This window comes from Colletes gigas, unplaced genomic scaffold, assembly GCF_013123115.1.
Source record: "Colletes gigas isolate AHSC1104 unplaced genomic scaffold, ASM1312311v1 Colletes_gigas_Sc00001, whole genome shotgun sequence".
NCBI classification, from domain to species: domain Eukaryota; kingdom Metazoa; phylum Arthropoda; class Insecta; order Hymenoptera; family Colletidae; genus Colletes; species Colletes gigas.
The window spans coordinates 13,238,098-13,261,705 of record NW_025106630.1 but is presented as its reverse complement, the minus strand read 5'-3'; the positions used below and the strand labels follow the sequence as shown (position 1 = coordinate 13,261,705).

General features: G+C 30.8%; 2 protein-coding genes across 5 annotated transcripts; both read left to right on the top strand.

Annotated features, from left to right (window-relative positions):
- The first annotated feature begins 339 nt into the window (after positions 1–339).
- LOC122397485 (ral GTPase-activating protein subunit beta-like) lies at positions 340–7,850 on the top strand. Its single transcript, XM_043396651.1, has 24 exons — positions 340–552; positions 642–1,062; positions 1,292–1,318; positions 1,425–1,639; positions 1,719–1,902; positions 1,981–2,241; positions 2,441–2,632; positions 2,814–2,918; positions 2,994–3,134; positions 3,197–3,435; positions 3,518–3,748; positions 3,840–3,993; positions 4,050–4,157; positions 4,542–4,643; positions 4,871–5,011; positions 5,102–5,116; positions 5,197–5,357; positions 5,421–5,594; positions 5,679–6,088; positions 6,178–6,586; positions 6,664–6,976; positions 7,067–7,330; positions 7,410–7,659; positions 7,724–7,850. The coding sequence occupies exons 1-24, from the start codon at positions 517–519 to the stop codon at positions 7,848–7,850; spliced, it is 4,680 nt and encodes a 1,559-aa protein (XP_043252586.1). The 5' UTR covers positions 340–516.
- A 1,650-nt stretch (positions 7,851–9,500) lies between these two features.
- On the top strand, positions 9,501–23,256 carry LOC122404770 (multidrug resistance-associated protein 1-like). Of its 4 annotated transcripts, none has more exons than XM_043409005.1 (23): positions 9,501–10,086; positions 10,761–11,060; positions 11,145–11,282; positions 11,658–11,771; positions 11,858–12,057; positions 12,563–12,583; positions 12,661–12,846; positions 12,928–13,561; positions 13,643–13,789; positions 13,870–13,954; positions 14,793–14,992; positions 15,070–15,571; positions 15,654–15,662; positions 16,129–16,306; positions 16,404–16,530; positions 16,602–16,827; positions 20,371–20,591; positions 21,450–21,630; positions 21,781–21,889; positions 21,981–22,107; positions 22,196–22,718; positions 22,801–23,047; positions 23,118–23,256. In XM_043409005.1, exons 1-23 carry the CDS (start codon positions 10,057–10,059, stop codon positions 23,230–23,232), a joined length of 4,620 nt encoding a protein of 1,539 aa, XP_043264940.1. In that variant the 5' UTR covers positions 9,501–10,056; the 3' UTR covers positions 23,233–23,256. The 4 variants fall into 4 exon arrangements, with proteins under 4 accessions (XP_043264940.1, XP_043264932.1, XP_043264947.1 ...); XM_043408997.1 differs by lacking the exon at positions 20,371–20,591 and adding an exon at positions 18,372–18,592 and having other exon boundaries at positions 9,503–10,086; XM_043409012.1 differs by lacking the exons at positions 12,563–12,583; positions 15,654–15,662; positions 20,371–20,591 and adding an exon at positions 18,372–18,592 and having other exon boundaries at positions 9,504–10,086.
- The last annotated feature ends 352 nt before the right edge of the window (positions 23,257–23,608 follow it).

Here is a 23,608-nt window from a genome sequence, read left to right as displayed (position 1 = left end):
GAATAATTTTTACCTATAAATGTTAATTATCGCAAAATAAAATTTATACAAATTACTATCAGACGTATTTATAGTTTATGATTTTAATATAATTTTGAAGAATAAACTGTTTAATAACATAATTACATATTTTTATAATTCTACGAATCGTTTAAATAGTTCAGATAATATTTATGTAGGGATATTTGCATAGGAAAAAGTGGAAGAGTTGATACTAATCTAATGAATATAATTGTAGGTAGCCAATAGAAATCATGTAATCGTACATACTATATGGTGGTGCTACCTGTCAAATAATATTCACTTCTGTCAAATTTCGTATATGTGTATATACTTTACAATGTGATTTTTTAAAAAGATTACGTACAATTTTTCACTTCATTTATATGCTATTTTTACGTATATCATATAAAATGAAACACTGTGTTTCATAATTAAAGTTAAAGAGATTCGTATAAAATTTCACTTTCTCTTTGCCAATTCTTGGTTATAGGGCGTCAAAGTGTATAGTAATCTATGAATTTAGGCGTATTTAATAGAGTTAATCTTAAGGTTATCTATCATTGTGTACTATTTTACATTTTTTTATCTTCGTATCAATGCTAGTAAATGTTTATGCATATAAAAATTTTAATTTTCAGGATTCCCAAGGAGGAATGTATTCCGAATGGGCTTCTCTAAGTGTTCTAGTTCAACAAGGATCGGAGGAGAGCCAAAGTGTTCTCGAAAAATTTTCGCCCGGGGCAGGAAAAGAAGTTGCCTTGTCTATTGTACGTCAACTTGCTACAAATCTTGGCATCACACAAGCCGCTGAGCCTAGTCCATTGTGTACCGATAAAGAAGTGCAATGGTGTATGGAAGTAATATGTTTTGGATTATCATTACCATTGGCCGAACATGATACCGTTAGGGATTGTGTTAACGTGTATTGCGAGTGGTTATCTGCATTATATTCTACGCCAAAAATTTGTGTACCCAGACCGATTGTAGACGATCCTAATTTTTATGCCAGAAAAATAATAAGCCATTTTCATAATTTATTTGTTCCACGAAAAGGAGAAGGTAAAGTATATAGCTTTTATCTTTTATTTGTTATTTCTTCGTTTCATGCATAATATAAACCATTTACATGATATAACTTTATACATAATTTTATTGGTTTCCTTTTGGATTACATTTCTTAGCCATTTTCATTTATCCTATACTTATTGTTATCTTAATCTATAACAATAGTTATTACGTAACAAATATTTACATCTAACAACTTATAATTATATCTTCTCTTTCATAGTCTGGCCATTTTTATATCAGGATTTAGGTAATTTGTAATTATAGAAAGCAAATTTTTTTTACACGAAGCATCATATTTTTCAGCATAAATGATAAATAAATGACAACTATGAAATATTTAATATTATTTATAGGAACGGATACAATTAATCGACAAGCTGTTTTGTGTCATAGAGTACTTAGAACATTACAACAAATTGCAAGGGGTCCTGCAACTTTAGAAAGAGAAACTTGGGAAAGCTTATTATTATTTCTCGTTGGAATTAATGATGCACTTTTAGCACCCCCGGCAACAAGGGAAGATGCTGGAGAACAATTATGCGAAAGAGTTTTAGGCGTATTGTTAGAGGTATTACGTTCATATAAAAATATATTATTAATTGTTAAATATTTTTTTGGACTAATAGTTACACAGAAATACCGTTTAGGTGTGGTTAGTAGCATGTGAACGTAACTTTCCTTCTCCACCGTTATGGCGTACTTTACGGGAATCTTGTCTTCGATGGCGACACAGATTAGCATTGGTAGAGCAATGGAATCGTGTCTGTCTTGCACTTACAGCAAGACTTTTACAAATTATGTATGGTCCAATGTTTCCAGAATTAAAAATAAGTTAATAGTTTTTCATTGATTGTTCATATTGCTTTTACGTGTTAACAATTTGTAATATATGTATAATAATACATTTAGGTGAAGAAGATTCTCAGCTTGTACCACCTTCAATGTCGGACGAAGCTGTGGCACAAGCATGGTACAGACTTTTGCGAACGATAGGTGATCCAGTTGACTTATGTAGGCCTGCTGTTGTTTCACAGACACAAGCATTTTTGCAGTATGCCATTGCTAGCCCAAATGTTATAGATCCTTGTCAACACCCATGTTTACAAAGTTTACCGCAAATATTTTTAAAGGCAATAAAAGGTATAGCAGGACAAGTTGATGCTTTTCTTGGTAAGTAAATTAAATTATACACAATTTTGTAGTACGAAAGTATAAGTAACCCTATATGTATTCTTTATATCCTCGAAATATACATTACTATATAAATAAGGACAACCTATTTTCATACTTTTTTCACTTTTAAAAGTAGCACATGTACCCCTCAGCTTGCTTTATTGGTGATGGTTGCACGCAGTCACAAATGTTTTAGGAGTTTCACAGGCATGTTGCTGGGAAGAATGTTGTGTATCCACCATCGGCTCTGGATCTGCTAGCATTGGAAGTGGGGGTATAGGGTGGGACAAATCAAGTGGGAAGGATTCGACACAGCCTTCTCCTACACCTCCGACACAACGCAGACTTGCCAAAAGTTTCAGTGTAACACCTTCTGCAGTAACTAAGGGTATTCAGCACTTCTCTTTCTGTGTGTTTCCGATTATATTCCTTCAATTGTACATATCTTTAACGAGTACTTTTTTAGGCTTCTAAACTTCCTTGTCCTAAAGAAGTATTATATTTTGAAAACTACCACGTTAGAACGATATTTTACACATTATGTTTTATATTATTGATTTCTATTATAGGAATTCCAAAAGCTTCCTTAATTGGTTTAACAACAAGTCGTGTTTCGAGTACATCGCCCATGTTAATATCTAATTCAGGACCTTCATCTGCCTCGAGTACAACATGTGAGACTTTATCAAATAACATTTATTTTCCAAAGTAAGCAGGCTTAATCTATTATAAAATTGTTATTATTATAGCTATGGCTTCTCTAGTTCAAGATATTAGGCCTCCTTTAGCTCCAGGACGTCCAAAGTGCAACAGTATATTGCATCTTTTTGGAGAGTGGTTATTTGAAGCTGCATTTATAGGCACTGATGGATGGTCACAAAGTCTACCACGTAAATATTACTTGATGTAGCATTAAGTAAAATTAAAAGTTATTAATTTCATTTATAAACAGAACCATCGGGTGCGACAAAACGTCCATCTTCTGTACTCGTTGAGGGCCCTAGTTCATTACAAGAAAGCATTAACGATGTTCCACCAACGCTTTGTATAGATCGTTATGAATCTGGAAGGGCAGAAGCCTTAGGTGCGCTATGCAGGATATTTTGTGCTAAAAAAACCGGTGAAGAAATTTTACCTGTTTATCTAGCCAGGTTTTATCAAGCAATGCATCATGGTCTTAAAGTTGACGAAGTAATAACTTATTCGTTCAAGTCTTACAAATATAGTACTAGTGAAAATGTACATAATACCGTATTTTTATCATCGCTTACAGTCTCGAGAATGTGGCGAAACGTTAGCAAGTATACTTTTGAATTCTGCGGATTTATTTCGCTTAGATTTAAACGGTGTTCAGATATTAGTACCTGCAGTGATATCAGCTTTAGAGACAGTATTACCAGAAAAAGATTTGAAACTTAAATCTAATATAGTATCGAAACCAGATTTACGAAGAGCCTCCATACATCTATTAATATCAATGCTGGCATTACCTCTTCACTTCCAAGTAATTAATATGCATAAATATGTATTCGATTGATAATATTTGAAATACATAAAGTAAATTCACATAATCGGTAACATTTTTATTTTTATAGAATCTTGCTATCAAGGAATTACCAACATTTCTAAGTCCGATGATTACAGAAAAATGTCACGTAACATTTGCACAATTAAAATCAAGACTTATGAATTTGCTTATCAATGCGTTACAAGTTGAAACTGATTCTCAGAATACTCATATGTTATTAGGTAAGTCAGAAATTAAACATAGTAGAACTTTTATAATTTGTTGTGATTTTTTTTAGGAGCTCTTTTATTAAGCGTACAAGATTCTGCGGCGGCAGAAGAAGTTGAACAAGTCACACAACCTGACACTGTAGCACATGATTCTACAGTAAATTTATTATCATCAGGTTTGTCATACTTTGTAATTTAAATGATACTAGTTTGTACATATACATATAAATATTGAATGCACTGTTTTGAATTCTCTGAGATTAATTATCCTTTGTATTTAAATTTTGAAAAGTAATTGTAAATAGCATCGTTCCAATAATAGTAGCCTGGAGTAATGCTCCACTGTTTTGAAATGGCAACTCATTAACACTTACCAGTTGCTTGTAAACGGAAATTTTAGTAATTCAGCATAATTATGCAATGTAAGGTCATAATGCTTAATATCACTTTTTATTGTATTTGCTTTATGCGTGCTTGTGTGAGATGTTATTCGTTTTTATTATTATGAGTTGTGTTTTGTTGTGCATTCGCCATTGTACCGTCTCATCATCGCTTGATAGTCACCAGCGATTCAGCCAGTCAAATAAGTATATCCAGTGATCAACGATCGCTCGGCGAAGCCTCAGATATTACAACTCTTCAAGAGGAATGTATTGTATTCGGTAAATACGAGTATTCTTTATATTAGTTTTGCCTTCGATTATTGCACGTATACGAAATATTGAGAAATATCATATTATTTTTCTTACATTTCTCGTTCTTTTTGGACAATATCATACACAGGCTTGCATTTTGAAAGACTTCTAATGTACGCGTACAGTGGTGCTTTAAAAAATTAGTTCAATATGTATGATTTTAACGACTAATAAATATATGGTAAATGTTACAGATTCAGCTCATGCTCTTTTCGTGCGAGCAACATATTTAGTTTGCCACAGATTAATATCATCTTGGAAAACAGACCTAAATATTTCTCTGGCGGCTCTTGAAATATTATCTGGATTAGCAAGAACACGCATTCGTGAAACAGGTAAAATATATACTATTTAGTCGTCAAAACGTATTTCTAAAATTTCTGAAGCATACTAAGTTAGAACAATGTTTGACACCCTACACGCAGCAAGGAAACTTACAGGTTAAATTGTATTTTATTTTATAAACTATAATTTAATTATAGCGTAACTACGCAGTCGAAATTTTCATTAAATTTCACAGATGCTTTGGAATGTAAACGTGCTGTAAAATGGCTTTGCGATTACATTGCGTATCAATGTTGGCGTCCACCGCCAGCACATTCAAAAGATCTTCATTCCTCTATTGTTGCTGCTTTTAGTTGTTTGACAACTTGGTTAACTGCTCATCCGCAATTACTGCAAGTTAGTATTTTATTATGAAGAAATAAATTGGTAACAAATTGGTACGCGCAATTATTTTTTCAGGATAAAGATTGTCTAACAACAGTTTTGGAAGTAGTTGAACTTGGAGTATCAGGAACAAAAAGTGTAGGGAAACCTGGTGAACCTATTAAGATGAAAGATGAGAAAGAACTAAAACCAGCATCTATGCGCGTCAGAGATGCTGCTGATGCTCTTCTTACAGTTATTCTGGAACAGGTACGTACATCGAAGCTGTTATAATTTCAGAGTTTAGAAAAATATTTTTGAAAAACTGTTTAAATAAATTTCTCTATTATTTAGGTTGGGTATTTTCCAAGTGCATGTGGAGCGCAATCATTATCATCTTTATTAGATGAAGTATCACTTTTACGACATTGCAACAGTTGGACCGGTGGTTGTGTACCACGTCAAGCTGCAGTTGAAAGATTTCGATATTTCGTTGCTGAAAATGCTACTATATTAGCTTTATTAGAAGAACCTCTTGGGAATGATCAAGATCCACAGCCTACTGTAACTGTATTAATACGTGGTCCATTTGGTAGGCATGCATGGACAATGCAACTTCGACATTTACCAAGGCACAGATCCAGTATTAGAAGCGTAAATACAAATCCTGGTCGACCGCTGCCATTAGCAGAAGCAGCACCACGAACAGATTATAAACCTAGATTCTTTCCTGATAATGTTGATCGAATTCCTCATTGTAAAGTGTATGTTAAACTTTATCATAATATTGTTTCATATTTTTTGAAATATTTTAGAATTAATTTTGATCAAACTGATCAAATTCTTTCGACAGAGATGAATCCATACCAAGTCTTGAAGCAGTCATGAATGATAACAATGAAGTTAGAAACGAACATCAAATTTTATCACAGTTATTAGAACGTCAAATGAATATCGAGTCAAAATGTAATGGAAACGATAAAATCTCGGAAGAAAAAACAGAGGAATGCGTACCACCTCAAATTTGTCATGAATTTCAAACTGCACGTCTTTTTTTGAGTCATTTTGGTTTTTTGAATATGGAACCTAAACAAAACGATGAATCTAGAAACAGTGGCCTTATTGCTATAGATCCAACCATTCCAGGATTTTGTTTAGATTTAGAAACATTAGATAACATTAGTCCAAGAACGTGTGATACTGTATATATTTTTTATGTGAAAGCTGGTCAAAAAGCTCCAACAGAAATATTATCTAATGTGGTAAGAATTTTAGAACGCTTAATTGAACGTTTTCACGTATCGCGTTTATATTTATATAAACAAATTTATATTCATAGTTACACGAAACAAATGTATCGCCAAATTTCTTGGAGTTTTTAAATTCTCTTGGATGGTCAGTCTCTATATCGGTGCATGCAGGTTGGACAGGTCATGTTTCTACCTCGTGGAGAGTGACATCGCATCTGAATGTGCCACCGCCAACTCATAACGATCACGGGGGATCTCTTTATAATGGGGATACCCATGTACTTTATTGGGCAGACGTTAGCTCAGAAATTGCTTTTGTTGTACCAACTCAATCGTACAATATCTTAAATTCAGACTCGTTAGAAGAAGCAAGTTATACTAGTGATATTAGCGTTAATCAAGGTATGATCTTTGAAAAAAGAGTAAATAATACATAAAAAGGTATAACTTAATATTATATATGTTAACTATATGTATAATAAATAATTGTAGTCTGGTTTGAAAGAAGTATCAGTGAACATACTAATTCTCGAAATTATGGAACAGGACAAAGTACAATACAAAACTCACGAGCAATGTCACTCGACTTAGAAAAGCAACCCCCAAGTTTAACAGGATCTAGTCCTTCTAGTACTTCTAGTACAGACCCAGTGAAACCAAAAAGGACAGTTAAACAAGTTTTACCTGTACAAACTGATATTAAAATTATGGTCGTTTGGCTAGAAAGTTTAGAAGATTATGCTCAATTTCCAATTGGTACTTCTACCTTATAAATATATTTACTGTTTATTTTTATTAAATAATGAAAATTATACGATTTCTTTTTGGAGAGCAGGTGATCTTCTCCCTTGCACTTATACTGGCCTTGAACAATCCAGAGCGATACAACCATCGGATGTACAAGTAATTTTTCTTCAAGCTCTTGGTAGTGGATTAATGAGAGTCAGATTACAAGGTCCAGTTTCTAGAATCAATTTAGCTACTCCTTTAATCGATGGTATGGTTGTGTCTAGAAGAGTATTAGGAACACTTGTTAGGCAAACAGCATTAAATATGGGACGTAGAAAAAGACTTGACAATGATAGGTACGTAGAATTAAAGTTACATTTTAATAAGATCTGTATATTTAATATTTCTGATATGTTACAGTTATCATCCGCCACATGTACGTAGGCGCTTAAAAATTCAAGAAATTGTACAAAAGTATAGGAAAAATTTAACCGATCCAGAATTATTAACACTTTTATTTAGTAGCACTCAAACTTATCAAGTTTAATAAAATTAATATAAATTGATTGCAATTTTCATTAAATCATACTACAATAAAGCTCAATTTCTGGTTAATTAATATGTATTTAACAACATAGTATTACACTTAATATTTCCAGATTCTATATTTCTAGAATATAAATCTGAATGATTATTAATATATACATATATATATATATATATATATATTGTAATAAAAAGTAAACAAATTTGTAATTACATATTGCTGATTGTATATTTCATTAATATGTGAAAAAATAAATTTATTTCTAGACACGTTTTACGCACATGTACATACTATATACATATATTTATATTAATAGAAATATAAATGAACAAGAATTTTTATTTATATTTAATATAAAAAGAATTGCCTTGTGTACGAATTTTGTTTGTGTTTCGATATATTTACCGAAGAAGATAATAAGTACGTTTTTAATGATATCATCGATCAAATGCAATAATCACAAGGGAATGAATTTGTACTTGTTAGTAGTACTATCTAGATAAGAAAATGGCTGAACCAAGAAACATACAATGTAATTGTGTCATTACATCATGCTTCTCTATATCTATCCTTCATCTCTAGTGATATATTCACATAACATTTCTTTCGACAATTGAAATAGAGGTCAAATTGATTCGAAGCACGATTCCTCCCAATGTGTTTCAAGATCTTGTCTCCACAATCAATGGAAATTAAGCAAACTATGCTTATAAATAATTTATCTTTATTATCCGAATGTAAAAAAGTGTCTATCTATAAAAGACAAGAGAAATGAAAAATACCTAATTTAAAATTTAATAATATAAGAAAAAGTATATGTATACATATGTAATGTAACAATAGCAAACACTTGGTTAAGATAAATAATTTTTGTATTAAGCACCGTTTTGTTGTTTAAACAAGTCTGATAAATTCAAATAAAAACAGATAGTAACAGATACAGATTTACTGTAAAATAAACACATAATTAATTCACGGTGAATAGTAATATAAGGATTAAAGAATCGAATGAATATTTCTATAATTTTATAGGCAATGATTGAAAAACAAAGATACAACTTTTTAAAATTAAATTATATACAATTAATATAAGTTACATACATTAATGCAATGATTGTATTATCGTTATTTTTATCAGTATCAACATTCAGCAGCGTCATTATGTACGTTATCTGATTGTAATACTCTCAATGCAATTTATGCGGAAAGACAATGTATGTATGTACGTACTATGTGCTTGTATCTCTTTTGCCTTGAGTAAAAAAATTCAAGGTTATGCATTGTCGAGCATCAACTCAACAAATACAGTTAAACGTCTCAAAACAGCCTTCGATAATATTTAATTATTTATAACAAAATAATTATATTTCAAGTATTAAACTTTTGTTATAATTTCATATTACATACATTTAATATTACATTTTCTATATGAAGAAATTGTAAACAACAAAGTTTACTATATTTTTTTATTATAACCTCTTCTTCTTGTTCTTTTGTACAAATATTTTTTGAATTTCATAAAAAGAATGTACGTATGTATATTTAATATGTTGCATGAAACAAATGCTGACGATAAAAAATGCCTGAATTGTATTCTAGTAAATAAGAAAAGTAAACTTTGTACCAGTACAGTACGTAAGTACGCCATGAATAGCATAAAGTTAAATCACATTAAACTAACATATTACTTTATTAACAATGTTCTTTTTCAAATGTGTATTGTCTATAAATTTTCGAAAGTTCTACTATCTCGTGTGAAATTTGCCGTAATTCGTATGAAAAATTAGATTTGTTTTCAAAAGATGAACCGTTATTTTAAAACTGTGCGCATGCAGAGAAGATAATGTGACGCAATATACAGCAATGTACAATCTCGATTGGGGAAATAAACCGACAATGCTATATAGTGTGAATCGGACTGAATCAGGCACAGTTTGCGTTTACTTGAGAAAGCGAGTGGACGGTGAACTATCATCGATGTTGGGCATATGCCAATATATCGTATAATTGTGCATTTCTACGGACGACTGTCTTGTGGCCAGATACAACCTTTACTCGAAATTGGAGATATCTATTAGTTAATGTATAACATCTTATCAAGTGTCTCAGAAAACTTATGAAGAAATACGATAAACTGTATAATCGAAATATAACTGAATAAGAAAACTAATGAAAAAGTAAATGTATCATTAGGCAGAATCAAACTATGGATCAATTTTGTGGTACCAAATTTTGGGTGAGTAATTGAGTATGCAGTCGCATACACGCACACGCACACACACGCACGCACGCACGCACGCACGCATACAATTATACAAGACACATTGTGTAAGAAATGTTGGTGGTTTAGTGTAGCTAAAGGAAAAGGATTTTGGTCAAAAATGAAATTGCTGATCTCCAGCTTAATACCGTGCGTTTACGAGAAGATGGCTAGGCATGACGACACATATTATCATATACACCAGTGTAGGTTCTTCGTGTACAAGTGACGTAGTAATAAGATTTCCGTAACTACGGGATACATATCTTTCAAAAAATGATAATATTCACATATATTTATAATTAATAAAATTGAACATTTTCTTAATATGAGATAGAAAGAATAAAATGATGACATAAATACTATTTTCTGTTGTGGGTAGTGAAATACATATAAATAACTGGACTGCATGTGGTAATATATCTTCATATATATTTTGGATATTTTATTTACATATTTGACATATTTTAAACATACATAGATACATCTATTGTTTAATGTAGTAGAAACATAAGATAAATAGAAATAATTGCAATGAATACAAGGTAACATTGACATGTAACTGCTGTTAAAATTTAACCACTTTTACAATAGAATTGGTACTTTCAGTTAAAAAACAAGTATTGTATACATATATTTTTTTATTTTAGGATAATGACAAAGTATGGAATACACACGATCCAGATATCCCAGAATGTTTTCAAAAAACTATATTACTATGGGTACCATGCTCATTTTTATGGCTTTTCTCTGCGATAGAAGTTTATTATCTTATAAACAGTAAAAGAAAGAATATTCCATATACATGGTTATATGTTTCTAAACAAGTGTTTATAGCAGCATTAATTGTACTTAGTATCATTGATTTAGGAGAGGCTATACATAGAAGTACTTCTCGGTTTGTTTATAGTGTTGATTATTGTACACCGTTAGTGAAAATAATTTCTCTTGTAAGAATTACTTTTAACATCTTTAAAGAGCTATGGAAGATTAAATTTTTACAGTAACATGATTTCTATTATCTTTTTTTGCAGATTCTAGTATTTACATTAGTAGTATATAATAGAAAATGTGGAATGCAAACCTCTGGACTATTGTTTTTATTTTGGTTTCTTCTTGCACTGTGTGGAGTTGTTCAATACAGAAGTTTACTAAGGCAATATATCAATGGGGTATGTTAATTGTAGATTGGACACTTTAACTGCCCTTTCTGTAAACACATTCCTCAACCGTCTGAATGAAATTATTATTGAACACTCTTAGGAATCCCAAATTTCCGGGAGTTCATCCAGAGAAAAATTTTTGTCCTGACCCGACTCGATATTCTCGAATTCTTGTACACTTTTGGTAACTGCCATAAAAATAAGAAACACGAAAAGTTTCGTGACTTGCAAATAAAGTGCTAATACAAATTTAATTCAAGTTACAAACTATTTTATTTTTTTGTTCAATAGCAATATAATTGTTAAAACACAAAGATTTTTGTATGCTATCGAGTAGATTATGTTGTATGATATATAATTTATACCACATACTATTTTTTTTAGGGAGAAGTAACCTATTCCTTTGTATCGTACATGATATATTACCCAATAGTGGTACTTCTGTTCTTGTTGAACTTTTTGGTTGATGCAGAACCAAAATATTCTGAATATCCAAGGGTAATTTAATTAATAAATTATTTACGTATATATATTATAGATTAAATTAAATATTTTAGTTTAATGTTACACATTAAAATCAATAGGTAGAAAGACCATGTCCAGAGCAAAAATCTTCCTTTCCTGCAAAAATTTTGTTTAGTTGGTTTGATCCAATGGCATGGCAAGGCTTCAAAAAACCTTTGGAAGCTACAGATTTATGGTCTATGAATGCAGAGGATACAGCTAGTGAAATCGTACCAAGATTTGATAAATATTGGAATAAAAATGCACAAAACAGTAACAAGTGAGTGTGATATTTATGTATTGTACTTATTTATTGTTTCTCTTAAAGTTGCACAGATCTCCATCTTCCTTTACATTTACTTCTACTATATTCTCATATTTAATTACTAATCGTGCACCGGCACATTCTTTTTTTACTCCCCTCACCATCACCATCACCACCACACAATGTACATTTTTTCGTTTTCCGAAAAACAGACATTTTCGCAATATCTAAATTCAATATCGAATGATACTAAAAAAGGTAAGATTGGTTACAATAGTTTTAAGATCTTAATGGAAGGTTGAGGAAAGACAATGTGAGATTAATGGGTATGAATATTTTGATACACTGTACCTTACCCCCTTCCCTTACCGTCTTCTTCCACCTTACCTTCGTCATTTCTTCTTCCAAGTGTGACATTTGTATTTAATATTAGATAATAAGAAAACAATTATAATAAATTAAAGAAATTACATAGAAAATTACATTAATAATTAAATATAAATCTATTTTTGCTAACAAGAGTATTTTGGACTTGTTTTAGGTAAGTTTAATATGCATAACGAGTTTGTAAATAAATATTATATTTAAATATAAGTGTAACTTTTATTCCTTTTTCAGTGTACAAAGCACTAAGGCATCGTTTAGAAAGTCATCGGGTCAAGTAGATTTTAATAGCGGACGTAGAAAGAAGGTATCGTCGGTTTTACCACCTCTTTGTAAAGCTTTTGGTGCTACTTTTCTATTTGGAGCTCTACTTAAATTTGTGCAAGATATTATGGCTTTTGTTAGTCCACAAATATTGAAGTAAGTAGCTTAATTTATTTTGTTATCGACTTTTCCACTTTGTAAATGTATTTTGTTTTAAGTATACTGTTTTTAATTTAGACTACTCATTCAATTTATCGAGGGGCATGAAACAATCTGGAAAGGCTATTTGTATGCAGTTTTACTCCTGGTTACAGCTATATTTCAAACATTAATTTTATCACAATACTTTCATCGCATGTTCTTAGTTGGATTGCGAATACGTACTGCATTAATAGCTGCAATTTATCGAAAGGCATTAAGAATGTCTAATTCTGCCAGAAAGGAATCAACACTTGGTGAAATAGTGAATTTAATGTCTGTGGATGCGCAGAGATTTATGGATTTAACAGCGTACATAAATATGATTTGGTCTGCACCGCTGCAAATAATGTTAGCTTTATACTTTTTGTGGGAAATATTAGGACCAGCTGCACTTGCTGGTTTAGCCGTTCTACTTATTCTTATCCCAATAAACGTATTGATCACAAATAGAGTGAAAACATTGCAAATCAGACAAATGAAGCACAAAGATGAAAGAGTGAAGTTAATGAATGAAGTTCTCAATGGTATAAAAGTATTAAAGTTATATGCATGGGAACCTTCGTTTGAAGAGCAAATACTTAAGATACGTATGAAAGAAATCAAAGTATTAAAGGAAGCTGCATATCTTAATTCTGGAACAAGTTTTATCTGGTCTTTTGCTCCCTTTTTAGTAAGTTTCTGTTAAACAGAATTACACTGTTAAATACAAGAATGACATGTTATTTTTTTTATTTTTTCTATGAATTTTTAGGTATCCTTAGTATCCTTTGCAACATATGTACTTATAGATGAAAACAATCGTTTAGATAGCAAAATTGCTTTTGTTTCACTCAGTCTTTTTAATATCTTAAGGTTTCCTCTTTCTATATTACCTATGATGATTGGTAACATGGTTCAGGTAAATGAAAATATCTGTGAAGTTCAGTCACGATGCATACAATTATTTATTTAATAATGAAATATATATATAATACCTAGGCTTACGTGTCCGTAAAACGTATTAACAAATTCATGAATACAGAAGAATTGGACCCTAATAATGTTCAACACGATCCATCCGAGCGTAAGTCTTCTATGTAACTAACAACGAATATCCGTGAAATGTCTTTCCTCAACTTTGATAAAACTTTGCAAGTTTGTAAAATGGCTAAAAATAAGAGGGGTACGTATATATTTTTAAACGACAGTGACTCAAATTGAAGGAATAAAATTACCGTCCAAAGTTTGTCTTTTGATGGTATTTTATAGTTTGTTCGTATTCGATATACGAAGGAGTCTTTTAAACAATTTCTGCTGTATGGTTCTTTAACAGCCGGACGGTGGCGCCAGATAAGTCTAGACACGCCGTGTCTTGTGTTTATATTAGACCGATAACGAGAAAAAAAAGTGTTCGACGCATAGTGATGTTAACCCAGAACCAAAAGATTATTAAAGTGACGAATATCATATTGAAAAATGCTACGAAACTCTAATGGACAATAGAAGTCAGTAAAAATAATCAATTACATATAATTTTATGTGAGGTTACGTTGGGGTCCGAACAGACGCCGTGTCGCCGTCTGTGGAGTCGCTCGACGGTCCACCGTCCGAGTGTTAAAGGGAAATAATAAGCTGTATACATCGGTAACAAAAAAATTAAAAAGTCACTTTGTAAATTGTCGTTCGCGATACGTGTTTTAAAACGTAACTATCATCTCTATCGTGGAAAAGAGATTTCTGTGATTATTCATTGTATGTTTTTAATTGTCAGTATGCAAAATAAACATAGTTCGTTGTCGTCTCTTCAAGTTTTATCAAAATCGAAAGAAAGGATGAGATATTTTGCAAACATTCCTTATAAGCTTATTGTGTTATACTACTGGTATATTATACGATAAATTTACTCTATTGATACGATATAGCACACGAACTATTAATCGAGAATGGCACTTTTACATGGGATATGGAAAATGTTGAAAAACCAACATTAAAAAATATCAATATACAAGTAGAACAGGGTCAGTTGGTAGCTGTTGTTGGTACAGTGGGATCAGGTAAAAGTTCTCTTATAGCTGCATTTCTTGGAGAGATGGACAGAATAAGTGGCAGAGTTAATACAAAAGTAAATATATTTCCATTGATTCGTACGACACGAAAGTGTATTATTTAATATGGGAATCCTTTTTTTGTGTGTAACAGGGCTCGATTGCATACGTATCTCAACAAGCATGGATACAAAATGCATCATTGCAAGATAATGTTTTATTTGGAAAACCATTGCATAAAAGCTCGTATAATCGTATAATTGATGCATGTGCATTGTGTCCAGATTTAAAAATATTGCCTGCAGGTGATCAAACTGAAATTGGAGAAAAGGGTATAAATTTATCGGGTGGACAAAAGCAAAGAGTAGCATTAGCAAGAGCAGTGTACAATGATTCCGATGTTTATTTCTTGGATGATCCGTTGAGTGCTGTAGACTCACATGTCGGAAAACACATATTTGAAAATGTGATTGGCAGTAGTGGTCTGCTTAAGAAGAAAACAAGAATACTTGTTACGCATGGCATTACCTACTTACCAGAGGTCGATAATATCATTGTACTTAAAGATGGCGAAATAACAGAAGTTGGAAGTTACAAACAGCTTCTAGAGAAAAGGGGAGCTTTTGCTGAATTTTTAGTGCAACATCTTCAAGAAGGTACACATCAATTCTTCTATTTCTTCAACTTCTCTATTCATACTTTTTATTAATCTTTAATTATATTTTTCATGGATCTAAGTTGGAAATCGTAAGTCAGTGAAAAAGTAATTACGATTCCTTTTCCTACTTCAGTTTATGTGATTGCCCGGAAAATGGTTTACATTGCATTTGGCTTGTGATATTAGAGTATCAAGGATGTTAGTATTTTTTGCAATTTGCTACTATAAAAACTTATCAGCCAGCTTATAGTATGAAACCATTTCCAGTGCAATTTTCTACTATCCTCTTAGTATAGTATGATATTAATATAAAAAAAAGATATGCATGTAGAATTTTTTTATAGTGCATGTGTTAAACTTGAGTCAGAGTATTATTGAAATATTATTAATACTAAAATGCTAAAACCTAACAGCTCATGATTTACTTGAATGTATTTAGAACTTTTTAACTTTATGTAAAAATGTAATTTTTTATTACTATTTTCTAATATTGTGATAATGCATTTTTTACATTTGTTGTATTATTTTAAATCTGTTATGATAAATTTAAAACAGTGCATGCTGATGATGGCTCAGAAGCAGATTTAAATGAAATTAAACAACAATTGGAATCAACGATAGGATCAAGCGAACTGCAACAGAAATTAGCAAAGGGTAAATCAAGAGTATCAGAAAGTCACAGTGAGTCTGGTTCTATACCCGACAGAAAATCATTAAATGGCTCTTTAAAACGGTAAAATTCTCTTATCATCCTTTGTTTTCTTTGCTACTTGTGCCTTTTCTTATTTATGCTATTTCTAATCTATCGGATTGCTTGACAAAAATTTCAGACAGTATTCTACAGATAGTCAACAATCTGGAAGTTATTTACACAGTAATAATCAAAAGGAGACAAAATTGAAATCGCTAAAATTACCAGAAAAATTAATAGACGTAGAAAAAAGTGAGACTGGAAGTGTAAGTTATTTTTTATCATATTTATTAAAGAATTCTTAATAATATATTTCTATACTGTTTTCGTTCATAAGGTTAAATGGCAAGTGTATTCTCATTACTTCAAATCCATTGGATGGTTTTTATCGATATCAACTATCATAATGAATGCTATTTTCCAAGGATTTAGTATTGGTTCAAATTCTTGGCTTGGTCTATGGTCCGATGATAACTTGACAGATTATAATAAAAATAATACATTCGATAGAGCAAAACAAGATCTATATCTTGGAGTATATGGTGGACTTGGTCTTGGACAGGGTATGTTTTTAAAAATGTTTAAGTATTCAGTAATAGTCAGAAATTTTTCCCCCTAAAAAAGAGTATACTAGAATTAAACATTTGACAAAGAACTATAAGGTAAGGTTTTCCTTATGAAATATGTTATTATCTAAACTATTTCACTTATGATAACATCAATGTTGTCTAAAAAGCATGTTCCTTCACAGATTACACAGTTTTGGGGCAACTAAATTTATTATTTAATTTTACATTATGAGTAAAAAATATATTTGTATAAGTCCTGCTATTAACACTGTGTACATTAAGTTTATAACAATAACATTTCTTTTACTTTTACAATTCCGTATTACACGATAACTAAATTTATTCTAAAATGTTAGTGCGAGTGTGGTTTGCTGTGTTGTTATAAGCAAAGTAAAGCTTTATAGTAATATATGTTTAAATACAGCTGTTTCGGTTACTTTGTCGTACAAAATTAAATAATTTCAATTTCGCATGTACTTGCATATACATATTGTTCACTTGCCAACTAAAATGTATATAAGTTCTTGCAACTGATAGTGTAGAATTATAGAAATTAATTAAATAGTTTGTACCGACACTAATATAATATTTGAGCATGAAGTAGTCAAACAGTAAAGCTTTTTAACATCTGCTTATTACCAGAACATTGAGTTTCTTTTAAGTATCTATATTAATAAGTATTTCTCAATTACTGGTCATGCAATACAAAGCAGTTATAAATGCAAATAGATCATTCTGTTTATACTTTCAATAATGTTACAATTTCTAATCAAATCAAATAACCATTCTTTATGGCAATATATGTAATAATTATACTATAATAGTATACTTCGTTAGGATATAGATCTATAACTTTTTAAATATTTATTTTTAATGCCATTGACTTAAATATAAGCTTAGCTTAATTGTGTTTATTATAATAACATTTTGTGAACGTGAACGCGTATCTGATTCTATTTGACATAAAAACACACTCGGGTCGAATGTTTTGAGAATATCCTATCACTAAAGATCAAGCAATGGTTATTTTGTTTTACGGAATGTGGAATTCAAAGTTAATTCGGTAAAATAAAATTAATTTTTATGTTACGTAGTTCCGCAACTGTATTAATTAAAAACTGATTAGTCATTTACCAATGCGTAAACACACACGAATTGATAGTAAAATATAAAAATGTCTCTGTCAGAAAGTCTGAGACTTGTTATATGTATAGAGAATTTTCTTTTTAAAGTGAAAGATATTTAAAACAACAATTACCAAGTGCATGTTTACTATTTAATTTATGTACACACTAATAATACTGTTCCTAATTATAAATGCACCTCAATACATGTGTGACTGCAGTAAGGAACTTGTACATGGTGTTAGACATATGGTGAGTAATAGTGAAGATGATTATTTGCCATTAAACGAATTAGGTCTTCCCTTAATTCATCTGCATTAACGTAAAATGCAAATACAAGAACCGTATATGAAATTCGTGATATCAATGTCGTCGGGTTTAATGATATATCAAAGTTACCACCAATCATTATAGGCTTGGCAGTGCTTGGAGGGGCATTAATTTTGGCAAAAGGAGCAATATACGCTTCGATACATCTTTTCGAGACAATGTTGCACCAAATCCTCCGCAGCCCAATAATGTTCTTTGACAAAACTCCAATCGGTCGAATTCTTAGTCGACTCGGTGCAGACACTGAAGTCATTGATAATAGTCTACCATCCATACTGCGTTCTTGGATTGCTTGTTTCCTTTCGGTATGATATTTTCTCGTTGTAAATATTGCGCTTAATAAACACTGATTTTCGTAAAAGTATTTCAAGTTAAAGTTTACATTTACGTATCAAATTGGGGCAAGGGGGTAACGTTTAGTGAAAATTGTAACCATTTACTTGTTGCAATCATAATTTTGGTAATATGTATGATCGATAATTCAATTTCTCAAATCTTTAAAATTTTAAAAATTTTAAAATTACAAATTCTTTTGAAGTCATTAAAAAAGTAATTTGCATGTTAAAATAAATTAGTGTTACATAGATATGTTGTATATCGTCCAGTAAAGTTGTCATACCAAATAACCATTGTTATAATAGTTAATTTGTAGTTATTCAATTGACAAAAAGCATTAATTCAGTAAATTTTAGCTTTTAATATAGTAATATAATATAATGAAACTGTAAAATTCTTGTCTTCAACTTTTATGATCATCATTTCTTAGGTATACAAAAATTTGATTGTACAGTGACTGTATTTTAAACGCTATTATAGTTAATATAAATCTGTTGATATTTTTGCAAACTTTTTTTTAATAAAATTTATCATTAAACATTGTGAACAATACACAGAATAAAAATCGTGTATTGTATTACATTTCTTACATCATAATTTATTTTAATTTATGGACATTCGTGAGAGTTGTCAAACAAAACTTTAGAGAAACAAATTTCACCTTTAATAGTTCTTTTATACAATCACCAGCAATCTGTAATGTACAAAACTACAGTAAAATACTATAACATCATAAACAATAAGGTAATGGACACAATTATACGATCAATTTTTAACTAGGAAGATAATGTTGTTGCCTGTGCTTGAATATATTTATGTTATGTATTTGCTTCTTTACCTGCTTAAACTTTTTGAATGCTTAATTTGCTCATTCAGGGTGTTTACCTACAGATGGATAATAATTTAGGAGGTGATTCAGTTTGCTAAAACAAGACGAAAATTAAGGCTAATGAAATTGCGTTTGAGTCTTTATGTCCGAATTATTCATTATTCGTTATTAAATTTTGTCTTTATTAGAGAAAATAGAGAAAAAGTTTAATCAATTATATTTGTGTAAAAGTCAGTTCCTTTTAAGTTTCGTTTATAAACTTTTTAATTAAATGAAATATTTCATTTGTTCTTTATGAGAAAGAAATGTTACAAAATATTTATTTGGAAGAGGCAGATATTATGAAAAGTAAAAAATTCTGCTTTGTATTTTTTCTTAAAAATATTTTTTGGAAATTTTTGTTGACTACGATAATTTCTTTATAGTAGATTGCAAAGTAAAAATGTATAAAATGCAATTCCGTCTTATTTTGGCATATTGTAGAATCACATCCTAATACTGGTTATTCGTTGGAAAACATCCTGAATACGTTGTTTCATTATGTGTGCCTGGCATGCCTCTCCACAGCAAACTTCACCCCCTCGCATAACATGAGACAAAACAGTATTTTTAGTTTTTGGTATTATAAATTTATTTTTTAAAAAGATATGTCTTTTTAATTGTTCATGCGTATTAGAAACGAATAGAATTTCCAAATTTATACATATATTACATCATAATATGGAATATACCGTTGAATATTTTATCTTATAAAAAGTTTATAGTCATAGATATAAATTTATATAAAATTATTAAATAAAGAGAAACATTTATTGAATGTTTTAGATTTCTAAAGTTTTGGTACAGCTTCAAATATTAAAAATTCTAAACTCTTCTTAGTGTGGTTACAATGAAAGCCAACCATGTCTGATGTTGTAGCGATGGCGAGTTTTTTCTGCGATTTGGCACCGCAGCTGGGCTGTTGGCTGGCTGCTCGCCAGATGCACATAGTGATGCTGCGTGCTGTGATGCGTGCTCCATTGACCTTCTTTGATACGACTCCTACTGGTCGTATTATCTCCAGGTTTGCTAAAGACGTCGACGTCCTGGATACATCTCTTCCTCAACAAATTTCTGATAGCATCTATTGCTTGTTTGAGGTAATTTTTGGAAATGCCTGAATCAGATTAAGACAATTGATTCTTATTATTTCCTTCCTGTGATTCCTTTAGTCATAATTCATTGGATCTACCTTTGCATTCTTCCATTTCATCAAAGGGTTTGTATTGGTTTTATGCTGATGTAATTTTCATTGAAATACATCATGGGCATTCGTTTATTTAACGACATCTTAGAAAAAACAAATTGTTATGGTTTTTGTACTTCGATTATAGCTTTTTTGGTGAAACTTCGAGCACTAAAATTACATTCTTCTACGATGATGTATAGTTGATTATAAATGGATAGCGTGCATAAAGTATGTTGTTATAGAAGCTATAATTGAGTATAATTGTGTCCGTTCCAATAAATTATAATTGCAGTTTAGTGTGTTAAAAGTGGTGAATATGGCAAATGTGTTTCTGTAATAAATGGTAGAAAATGATTGTGCAAGTGTGCAACTATTAATATTTTAATAGTACAATTATGTACTGGTATAGATATTGTATACATTTGTTTGAGACACTATTTAATAATCATGGGTAAATTAAAATATATTATTTGCATTCAGTTGCATATTGGTGTTTGGAAAAGTAGACATGGGTGTTTCATCTTATAATTTGCATGATTATTATTAGTTTCTGAATTCTTTTGTCACACAGCTATTTTATTAATTTTACGATTGCATACATGAACTTATGGGTATTTTTTATGTACATACAAATTTACTTTTTTGTCCTGTGTTTTTCATGTTCTGTAAAATGGTTATATTTCATTCATTTCTGTATTATACATGTATAGCGAAAGAATAATTCTTGAAATCTATTCTCCTTTTTCTAAGTAACGCATTCATATTACAGGTTATAGCCACTCTAGTGGTTATAAGTTTTAGCACACCAATATTTATAGCAGTTATAATACCAATAGGTGTACTTTATTACTTTATTCAACGACTATATGTTGCAAGTTCCCGACAACTGAAACGTTTAGAATCCGTTTCAAGATCTCCTATATACTCGCATTTTAGTGAGTCAGTATCTGGTATGTGAATAAACTCTCCTCTGCTGCATTAATAATTTTTATAACTTAAATATATGTATATGCGTATAGAGAAATTAGTAAAAATATGAATAATTTTTTAAATCTGATTCTACCATGATACATGGTTAATATTAATTATGTGTTTATTAGGGGCACAGATGATCAGAGCATTTGGTGTACAAGAACGATTTATTCGTGAATCCGAAAGTAAAGTGGATTTTAATCAAGTGTGCTATTATCCTAGTATAATTGCAAATAGGTATAAATTTTCTTAGAAACAGTAGTATAAGATTAATATAAAGGAAACAAATGATTGATTACACGAAATCTAATTAATGTTTTTATTGAAGGTGGCTGGCAGTACGTTTGGAAATGGTTGGAAACTTAATTATCTTTTTTGCTGCATTTTTTTCTGTATTAAATAGAGATACTATGGCGTCCGGTACAGTTGGTCTGTCTGTCAGTTATGCCTTACAAGTAAGAGCAAACATTTAGCCTTATCTAATAACTACGCTTTACGTTTATTCGATTGTAGAATATTTTATAATAAAAATGATCTCTTTAGGTTACTCAGACATTAAATTGGCTAGTAAGAATGACTTCTGATGTTGAAACAAATATAGTAGCGGTAGAAAGAATAAAAGAATATACAGAAACTCCTCAAGAAGCAGCGTGGAAAAATCCGAATTATACGCCGCCTAATGAATGGCCTACGCAGGGACACGTTGAATTTATAGATTACAAAGTTCGTTATAGAGAAGGCCTAGAACTTGTACTTCATGGATTAACATTTACCATTAAAGGGGGGGAGAAAGTTGGTATTGTCGGTAGAACCGGTGCTGGAAAGTCTTCATTGACATTGGGTTTATTTAGAATAATAGAAGCAGCTGCGGGACAAATTTTTATCGATGATATTGATATTGCCAAATTGGGTCTGCATGATCTAAGATCTAGATTAACTATCATACCCCAAGATCCTGTACTATTCTCAGGAAGTTTGAGGATTAACTTGGATCCTTTCAATCGTCACACTGATGACGAAATATGGAGAGCTTTGGAACACGCGCATCTTAAATATTTTATAAAAAGTAAAAACAATTTGATTGGTTTTAAATAATTAATATTAAAAATAAATACATGTTAAATGTTCTGCATTTTATTGTACTTCAGATTTGCCAAATGGTATTTTACACGAAGTAACCGAAGGTGGAGAAAATTTGAGCATAGGTCAACGACAGTTGATATGTTTAGCAAGAGCATTACTTCGAAAAACAAAAGTACTTATTCTCGACGAAGCAACAGCATCAGTCGATCTAGAAACAGATGATTTAATACAAACAACAATTAGACAAGAATTTAAAGATTGTACGGTTCTTACAATAGCTCATAGACTTAATACAATTCTCGATTCAGACAGGTATGTTTCGAAAAATTATAATAGAACTTTTTAAAATATTCGTTAATAATAAATAAAAAATATTTCATAGGGTCATTGTACTGGATAATGGACTTATTGTGGAATACGAGTCCCCAGAAGCGTTACTTAATAATTCGTCTACTGTATTCTATAGTATAGCTAAAGATGCAGGCCTTGCAACTTAAATGAAGCGCATATCATGAGTATTGTACAAGCAATGAAACAAGTTTCTAATCTATGATAGAACATGTACGAACAAATTATAAGAACAGAAGTATAGCAATTCATTTACATAGGAAAATACAGAATACTTTTAGGCTTGAAACGATCAGAAATTTTGTAGAACGACTTTTTTCAATAAGATCTTACAACATGTCTAAATAATGTCAAGCACAGCCCATTTATAAAGTAGTACGGGGTTATCCGTTACTTAAAGTACTGCCATTTTAGTAGCGCATTCTGTGCTAAGTAGAATAAGTTTATAAATTTGTGTACAGTGACTTGAAGAAATTTTAATAATTTTAAAAGAAAGCTGCCTCTCAGGCTTACACTTGCATATAA